Here is a 9330-nt window from a genome sequence, read left to right on the forward strand (position 1 = left end):
GATGACAACCACAGTTATCTCCCCATTCACAATATCCATTTGATCCGAGCTGCAGTTTATGTATCTGTGCCTAAAGGGAGATATAACATGCTTCAACACATTGTTGGCTGCACTCAGAGCAAAGCAAGTGTTTAAGGTTTCAATAAGTTATAATCCGAGCAATGAACAAGGTTTATTATGATGTGATTACTCCTGATGGAAAAGGAAGATAAGAAAGTGGCATACAACCAAAGCAAACAACTAACCTGTCTAAACTCAAATGCAACGAGGCAGTCTCTGAAGCTCCAATGCTGCACGAGAAGCAGAATCAACGAGAGATGGTATTGTGGAGCTTTTGACCTGAGAAACAATTCCTTCGATTTTTGATATCTCAGGCAAACTTATTGACAATATCATTGCATGTGACAGGTACTGTCTACAAGAATAACCAAGTGCAATCAGAATCCGTTGCAACAGCAAGTGAGATGTGCTTTGTCTCCATGACTCAAGGATGAGACTGACTTTGGGAAGATTTGTCAGGAATCCAGTGGTAGCTTCCCTCGGAGCTGCCTTGAGCAATAAAATTAAGCATTCAGAAGCTAAATCTGCAACATTAATCTCATTCAAATGGGTGAGTTCTAATAAGACCCCAACATTTTCACCAAAGTCCATAATATCTCTGATGCATTCATTTTGATCAAAGGCACTAGCTCCATCAGAGGAATTTTCAAATAGACGAACAGGTTCTTTTGCAAACCTAGAGCCTCTCACACTGCCTACTGAGCGTAAAAGGAAAGCCCTACACAAACGAAGCGTAGGTTCAATGAAATCTTCCATCTCCTTAGCATATACAAATTCCAAAAGGCTTCCGATCTTTCTGACAACTTTTAGTTGGGAGAGAGATTTGGTTTCCAGCTCTGGAGCAGATGTAAGAGCCAAGCAGAGCAGTACATTGTTGACATTTGCAGTTGAGAAATCACCAAGGAGAAATTCAAAGCACTGGGAGATAATCTTCATGTGGACAATGTCTGCAATTTTTATATGGTTATACTCAATGAGCATCACAAGAAGTTTCTGAGCATACGCAGGTATTGGGTCCTCATCCTCAATCAAAGAGGGGTAGAGAGGGAGGAAGTAAGAATTAGATATGGACTTCAAATTCTCCGGCTTCTGTTCATTTTCAGATGTTTCATCCAGTAAAATGACCATCACATCAAACAAAATCTTCAGGCACAAGAATCTGGCATCTCCATCTTTATTCCCTTTGTAAACAACAGATAAACTAGGTAGAATCTGGCTAACAAAAATACTAGAACTTTCTTGAACCAGAGACATCTCCTCTGCTATAGACTCAAGAACACGTAAAAGTGTTATCTGAAAATCATCTCTACCCTGCAACCGAAAGTAAGAATCGTGTAAGGGCTTCGTAGACCAACAAGAAACCCAATCTTCTGCATGCATCTTCAGTTTATCATGGATCAAAATTTTGAGCAAACTAAGCTAAATCCCTAAGCCGTGTGGTAGGGTGTATAAGAATAGTACTGAATAGGGTATTATTAGCAATGCTGGGATCATTTCTTATCCGTGATTTGGTTGACGTATTTCAAGGTAGTTCTGTCTTTAACCAAGTATCAATAACCCTGGTTTTGCTAATACCATGGGTTGCTATGTATTAGTTATACACCCTATAATACTAAATAGGATTAGTTATAGATATATTAGCTATACATACATTGAAAACACTTCCAGACAAGGTATTAAATAATACCAAGGGTAATACATCCTACCAGACGACCCTTAAGTGTTCAAAATACACAGTCCACATTGACAGATCATCAGCCTAATCTTATGCACCCCTACGCCCACCCTTCTTTACCAGAGTTTGGAGCTTATATTAGCTTGGTAGCTAACACTTGGCTCAGGTGACGATTACTAGGAGGTCTTGCAAACGAACCATATTAAATTGAAGGTTCCAAATCTAGGACAAGGGCTATATGTCTTCTATGTGGGCTTTTGGAACATTTGGATTTTTCTTTTCTTCTAAGTAAGAACCTTGTCTTATATGTGGAATTTTACAATTAGAAGAAGTAATAAAGATATCATCAGATCACCTGGAAAGGAGACTCCACCAGTTTAAGTAGATTTGCCAACTGTTGCAGAACCTGATGACTAGCAACCCTTCTTTTCAGTGAAGCGCACCCAAGAAGATGGAGAACAACAGGAAATAAATGCATACTGTTCTTAGAAGAATTTCGACTTGTGACACTAATTATCTGCCCACGGCGTTTACCACCCTTCAGTTGCTGAATGTCCCCAGATATACACTCAAGCAAACTTGGTACAGTTGATGCGACAACCATCCCAAGTGCATCTAAACACTGCTTCACAAAGTCATCCTTCTCCTTAACCAACCTATCAACGGTTGAGAGCAGTTTAGCATTGCAAAAAAATAGTGGCAGCCACCTCTTCCCATTCATACAAAGTAGAGCCACAAATATGAGTGCCTTTCCCTTCAAAACTTCACTTCCCTGCTCAATTAGAGTCACAAGATTCAGAACAAGATTCTTGTCTTCGACCAAGGCAAGAAGGTACCTTCCAACACTTGGAAGTGTATGACTTTCAAGGAGGGTCATGTTCAGAACGTTTAAGCAGATTTGTTGCTCTCGTGGATTACGCTTGACCAGGCTTGAAACCATATCCTTGAATGAAAGTTTTTCCATGACTCGTTGAATACTAGAAGGGCTAAAACGAACAAGACGAGCCAAGCAAGACCCTGCTGTCAGCCTCATGCTCTCCTGCTTTCCAGGAGCCCTAAATATGTAGCAGAGGTTAGTAATGACATCTTGGCTGGTGAAACGAGCAGACCAGTACCCTCCTTGACTGGAGATATTTTCAATTGTCCTCAGAGCATAAAGTTGAGTAATATCATCCTCTCCGTTTCGTAAAAGTGATGAAACCAATGAAATTATTGGATTTGTAACCTACAACATTAACATTTTCAGAAAGGAATGTTAAGACAGAATGTGAGACTTTGCAATATGTAAAGAATTAAAGATAGTATAGATGCTTGTATGATTTTATCTTATTTTATGTAAAGATAGTATAGATGCTTGTATGATTTTATCTTATTTTTCCCACAACCCCAAGAGAAATATCTTAACACTCTTGTTCATTTTACTGCTATATAGTGTTGCATTACAAGGGAATTGCCAGCTTATTAGTTCTTCCAGTAAAATACAGAGAAAAACTTGTAGAATCTTGTATATATAGATTCTACAATATTTCGTGATGTGGGACAGATAGCTAACAGGAAAAAGTGAAGTCTATGCCAAGTTGTCATTTGCCATCCATCTTATTCTTCATGTTAGAAATTTGTCACATGCAGATTTATAGACATGATTTACTACAAGATAATCATTGTATACACTTACATGTCTGATAGTATACGTGACTGTATAATTATCACTAATTAAAAGGTTGCTGGTGTTTAACCCATTAATAAGTATACCATTTATATCCTAGTGATAACTTGCATTATTTCTCATAAGAGCTGCATTGGTGCTTGAATTGTGTTTCTGATAGTGTCTATGCTTTTAAGTGATTGCTCATAGAACACTTAATACTTAAAACCCCATTGCAATATAGCCTAGTAATTTATTGTGGAGAGGAATTTTAACAAATATAACTCCCTCCGTTTCAATTTGTTTGTCCAACTTTCCTTTTTGGTCCTTTTCAAAAACAATGTGCCTTCTCTTTTGCAACTCTTTAATTTCATCTTTCCATATGACATGTTTAAGACCACAAGATTTAAGAACATTTGGTACATTCTACACATCTTTAATTTAAGTTCACAAGATTCAAAAATCTTCTTTATTTTCTTAAATGCTATGCCAAGTCAAAATCGGACAAAAATGAAAACGGAGGGAGTAATTAACTTGACAAGCTGCACCAAGTAAGAAATTACAGCAACGAAGTTACCTGCCAACAGGATGAGGGTCGGCTGTCCTTAGATGGAGATTCCATTGGTTTGTTATCCCGAGCATGCTCATTTTGAGTAGATATATAAAATAGTAATTCACCCAAAGCAGCCATGGAAAACCTTCTCACTTTCTCTTGCCTGTCTCTCAGACCATCAGTTAGTGCACCTAATATTCCAGAATTTGCCAGCTCATCCCCAATAAAAGTGGAGTGACGAATCAACAAACCAATAAGTGAAGCAAGTTGAGCACGCAACAGAGTAACCTTGGAGTGACGAAGCATTTTGACTAGAACCAACATAATAGACCCATTGGTCAAGATGTTGGCTGCATCAGCATTGCTGCTCAAAAGCTCAAGGTATCTGATCACATTTTGCTTCTCCCCTGAGGGAGTATTCCCACTAACAATACTGATGATTCTACTATTAAAAGAGTCTAATTGCTCCTTTGACATTTTGACAAAATCAGACAGTTGAGGTGCATCGAATGAAAGTGAAGGAATTGCATCTGAACCTTTATCTGATTTTCTGCTAGGCATTACAGGTCTGACCGAGAGATCAGATGGATGCCAAAGAATATCTGAAAGGTTCGTAGATGGTTTTGAGATATCAGAGTCATTCGCAGAATTCTCTTTAATCACAGGAGTCTTTAGCTGAGGGCTATCGTTAGGTAGCATAGCAGCCACTTCATATTTAGAAGACTGTTCATGGTCAGATGTCCTTGAATAATCTGAGCAAGGCGTATTAACCACCGCTGGTGTATCTGGATGTCTGCTATCAATATCCATCTCTTCCACATTACCCTCTGTCAGATTTGGAGTTGAAGTAGTTGACTCAGGACTCTGAGTGCTGTCAGTTTCATCAGGTTCATCTTGTGTATCATCCTCATTATTCTCATTAAAGTCAAGTTCCATGTCAGTATTTTCAACCTTAAGTTCAGCATCATTCTCAGAGTTATTAGGCAATGGCCTGCGGTAGTTCTCCTTCTCATTCTCCCTCATTAAATTAGATTTTGCAATTCTTGAAAGACGTAATAGATTGACACCTCTAGTATTGCTCGAGGTGTCTTTCTGCTTGTCATCAGTTGTCCTGCCAGAACCCTTCATTTGAGCTTTCCGGCCACTGGATATTCCTTTAATTGGTGTCACGTAACCTCTGGATCCAGTATTTGAATTTTCATCATGCTTGAGGGACACCTTTGAATCTTTTTCACGAGTCTTTTGTGGGGTCTTGTTTTGTATAGGCTTTTCACTGTTCCTTTCTGAAAGGCATTGTTTAGAAGACATTTCTATCATATTATCAAAAGCAGGCTGAGGAGGTAAAGGCACTGGAGCAAATCTTGTTTTCCAGAAAGCATGTCCTGCAAGCTCGGCCCACTGCATTCTTTCAGAAGGATCTTTTATTAGAAGAGAGTTAATCAGATTGACCAAGGGGCGGCTTGGGGTGCCAGGAAGTGCTGGAGTTGGATCAGAAATGACTGATCTCACTAACTGGGTAAATTCCTTGCCAACAAAAGGAGGTATCCCAGCATAGCATTCAAACAAGACGCAACCAAGAGCCCAGAAATCAGAGGCATAGGAATGGACCCCTCCATCCTGGAAAAGCTCTGGAGCCATGTAATATGGGGTTCCTCGCTTTATTTGTGGTAACTGAAAAATACATGATACAAAAATAGCACATATGAATGACAACAGCAGGGAAAGGACACAAATCAAAACCAAAAGCAATAAATATCACTTTAAAAAATCTATATTCTATTCGGTAGTTGATTAAAGGAAACATGCAAAAATTTAGAACTGTGTTTTCCATGTTTGATTTGTGAATTGAAAAGTAAAAGAAAAGAAAGGAAGAAGTCAAGTAATTGTAAGATCTTTGAGAAAACTTGTGCGTCCTCTTGACTTTGAAATTTCTCTAGACAGACCGAAAAAGAATAACTTAGAGAATTTCTGCAGAAATGTCGAGAAGTTAGCTCATTGTAAGATGCTTCTTTTGCTTCTTTTTAATGTCCAAACAACGGAAACCGTGTTCCTCTTAAGTTTTCCTCACTTCCTGCACCAGAAGAATAAAAATCTATTTCTTTTGGCTTCATTTTATGTTTTCTGGCTCAGCTTCCTAATTCCAAAGTGCAGCCTCAGATAATTACAGATGAATATAAACCACTTCTACAAACACAAAAGTGACCAGACTTGACTTGTGCAGAGTCAGTCACCCAAGAAAGTGGACCAATGAAGTGGGTGCAAACCTTGGAAATTAGGGTTCAAATCTTAATAACAACAAAAAACACTTCGTGGTTTCTTGTCATCCTCCTAAGAAGTGGTGGATAGAGTTACCCAGTTGGTACCTATGTTGGTGGAGGAGGTGCGCGCAAACGAACCCGCACACTACCATTATTAAAAAAAGTGAATTGACTAGTGCACCATTCAGGCATTTACCTTTTATGAACTGCAAAACAGTTATGCCACCAATTTAACTTTTCATGTGTTCATTTTAGGGGGAAAAGGAGGGGAAAGAGAGTTGAACTACCTGGGAGGAAGGTGTCTTTGATAAATCACTCAATTTTCTTGCTAATCCAAAATCACACAGCTGCCAGGAAACAAATTGAACTTCAAAATCATATAATTGGTCAAAAGCACTCATCATGATGTGGAAAAATCTCAACATAAAGATCACCATACCTTCGTGATTCCATTTTCATCCAATAGGATGTTTGATGGCTTTAAGTCACAGTAAATTATTCCCTTTGAATGTAAGTATCTGGTATAGTAGACAGAACACCAGAAAGGTTATTCATGCCCGAAACAACAAGTGTTACAAAAGAACAATGAAGGCTAAAGTTACTTACAGAAGAGCTCTAACAAGGCCACAAGCAAGATCATGAATTGAATCTTCGGGAAGCTTACCATCCTTCAACCCAGAGATTAAATGATGTTAAAATCTCCCAGGTGTAGTTAAAACTAAAATACAGGTAAGATGATGCAGATGTGACATTATTAACTACAGTAAACTGTGGTCATTTGACTACTCTCAAAATACAAATCAGAAAAAGAAACCTACTTCTTTCACCTCACTTTACTGGTACAAGAAACAAGTTAACCCAAAGTGTCGACAAAATTTATTTGTGAAACTACAAACAATCATCTAAATTGAAGTGTTCAATCGCACATGAAACCAATGTCCTTAGTGCCTGTTTGGGAGTCCCAATAGGCGCATTCAACAAACTTACCATGAAACCTCAATATTCCATGCCACTATTAAAAAGGAGACCAAGAAGAATTAGGGTGTTATCACAAATTTGGAGGTTTATATCTAATGTCTGCATGAGGCATCCTATATGCAAACACTAGCAAAACACACCTAATTTGGTAAGCAGTTATACCACTGGAATGATGAAATTTATTTATAAAACACAGCAGACCTGCTAGTGCTTACCTGCTGAAGCAAGCTCATGAGATTTCCTCCAACACAATATTCTAAAACCAACCACAGATGTGCAGATGTTTCATACCTACGGGTCAGTTGATTAAGAAAATAAGTCAGAGAAGTCTTCTTATTAAATGCCAAAAAGACCTTCACCCCAGAAACGAAATTGAAGAAAAAGAAAGGAGTTATATGCAAGAAAGGAAAAAGATAATTCTTACCAGGAGTAGAACTTCAACACATTTGCATGATCTAGAGAATGAAGAATTCTGACCTGCAGCAAATGTTGCCAATAGAAGAATAAAATACATGCATAAAGAAAACTGAAGGAAATAGATTTTAAGAAAAAGGTTGGGTTTCCTGATCAATTTGTTCACTGGACTTCAATTTTATGACACGGAATAGGAAGACTGTGTTATGACTCGTATAATTTCCAATAATCTCACAACTACAATAGTCACAAGCACAACAATCCATAACATCAATAAATATCATGCAAGTTGTTTTCTAAGACCACACTTACTAAAAGCATATACATTTAGCTTCTGAAGTAGTTCAGCTGCTTTTGAAGATGTGCAGGAACTACAGAAAATGTTAGAACAATTGAGTATGCAGATCTATTGAGCAACTGTTGATAAGCAGGCACCTATAGAATTTTACAGCAAGTCAATGTATAACTTACACAACGTGTTATAAGTATATTCTTCCAGCAGACGATTACTAAATTCCATACTGAGGATGGTTCACAAATAATTACTAAATCCTTTTTGTCTATTCCTCCAAAAGAAGTTGACTACAATGAAAGGTCAATATTATGAAGTTTTCAAAATTCTAAAAGACCTACTGGGTAGGCAATAAACTGTGCAGCTTGGTTCCCAATTAAAATCATAAATTCTCATCCTCCCAATATGGTGGCCTAGCAATCAAATAGATCAAGTAACAGCTTGGGAACTAAGGATAGAATTTCACCAAAGACAACACTAGGTGAAATCTTCTCATCTACATAAACCTTAATGAGCATAGTTAAACAGACAGTACTATGTACTATAATACGTGGCCCAGATACCACTGTTATCAAGAGTATAAATCAGGCACTTCCGCAATTTTATTGTGTCCGAGGTGCAAGCAAATTCAGCTTAGGGTCTATCAAAAACAGTCTAGTCTCTCTACCTCCCAAGGTAAGGATGAGGTCTGTGTATACTCTACCCTCCTCAGACCTCACTTATGAGATTACACTACGTATGTTGTTGTAGGTGAAATCAAAATCAAAACTTCAATGATCCAATTCCACTTCCCTAACAAATTCTATACGAAATAAATCTCAAATTACAATTAAAATTCAAATACAAAACAAAGACAGAAACTTTTTTTCCAGGGATTCCTTACTTCATGAAGAACCTTGTTTTTCTGAGATTTATCCACACTTTTAATCGCAAAATACTCGATTGTCTTCTTCTTTCTTCCTTTATATACAGTCTGCAAAAAAACCAAAAAACTTAAACAACACATTTAACCTAAAAACGCAAACAAAAGAAGAACAGAGAAAAAAAAAACCATTACCGAGTGTTTTCCACGGCCAATAGCTTCATATATATGATACTGATTCATATTTTTCACTTGCTCGCACAAAATTTAGCTAGGGTTTTTCCTCTTTTTCTGAATCTGAAATTGAAACAAATACAGTTCTTTTTCTCTGCTAATCAAGGAGATTTACAGAAGAAATGCATTGAAATCAAACAAAAATTCACTGAAATTTTTTGAAAATGGTGAGATTTGTGAGGATGAGAAAGAGAGAGTGTGTGGGCGGGAAGATTTAGAGTTGAAAAATAATGAAATGAAATGAAGAAATATTATTTTTTCAGAGAAAGAAAATTTAAAAATATAGAATAGGGGGCAAAAAGGTATATTCCGTTTGTTTAATAATTGTATGCAACGGTTTGATTGACTAATTAATGTAC

The 9330-nt window shown here is 37.4% G+C and overlaps 1 protein-coding gene across 2 annotated transcripts; it reads right to left on the reverse strand.

Annotated features, from left to right (window-relative positions):
• Nucleotides 1–251: 251 nt before the first annotated feature.
• LOC125835364 (serine/threonine-protein kinase RUNKEL) lies at nucleotides 252–9118 on the reverse strand. 2 transcript variants are annotated; one of them, XM_049514489.1, is made up of 10 exons: nucleotides 8933–9118; nucleotides 8759–8848; nucleotides 7594–7646; nucleotides 7385–7460; nucleotides 6798–6859; nucleotides 6631–6709; nucleotides 6479–6538; nucleotides 3958–5604; nucleotides 2091–2960; nucleotides 252–1371 (listed from the first exon to the last, which is right to left on the reverse strand). In XM_049514489.1, exons 1-10 carry the CDS (start codon nucleotides 8978–8980, stop codon nucleotides 256–258), a joined length of 4101 nt encoding a protein of 1366 aa, XP_049370446.1. In that variant the 5' UTR covers nucleotides 8981–9118; the 3' UTR covers nucleotides 252–255. The 2 variants fall into 2 exon arrangements, with proteins under 2 accessions (XP_049370446.1, XP_049370447.1); XM_049514490.1 differs by lacking the exon at nucleotides 6479–6538.
• Between the last annotated feature and the right edge of the window lie 212 nt (nucleotides 9119–9330).

The sequence above is a fragment of the Solanum verrucosum genome, unplaced genomic scaffold (assembly GCF_900185275.1).
Source record: "Solanum verrucosum unplaced genomic scaffold, falcon-dt-bn FXZP01000127.1, whole genome shotgun sequence".
Taxonomy (NCBI): Eukaryota; Viridiplantae; Streptophyta; class Magnoliopsida; order Solanales; family Solanaceae; genus Solanum; species Solanum verrucosum.

Coding starts and splice junctions, on each gene's coding strand:
- LOC125835364 (XM_049514489.1), bottom strand. CDS start 8,980: ATGAATCAGTATCATATATATGAAGCTATTGGCCGTGGAAAACACTCG. Junction 7,647..8,758: donor AAAACAAGGTTCTTCATGAA/GTAAGGAATCCC, acceptor CATTTGCTGCAG/GTCAGAATTCTTCATTCTCT. Junction 2,961..3,957: donor GACCCTCATCCTGTTGGCAG/GTAACTTCGTTG, acceptor TTAATGTTGTAG/GTTACAAATCCAATAATTTC.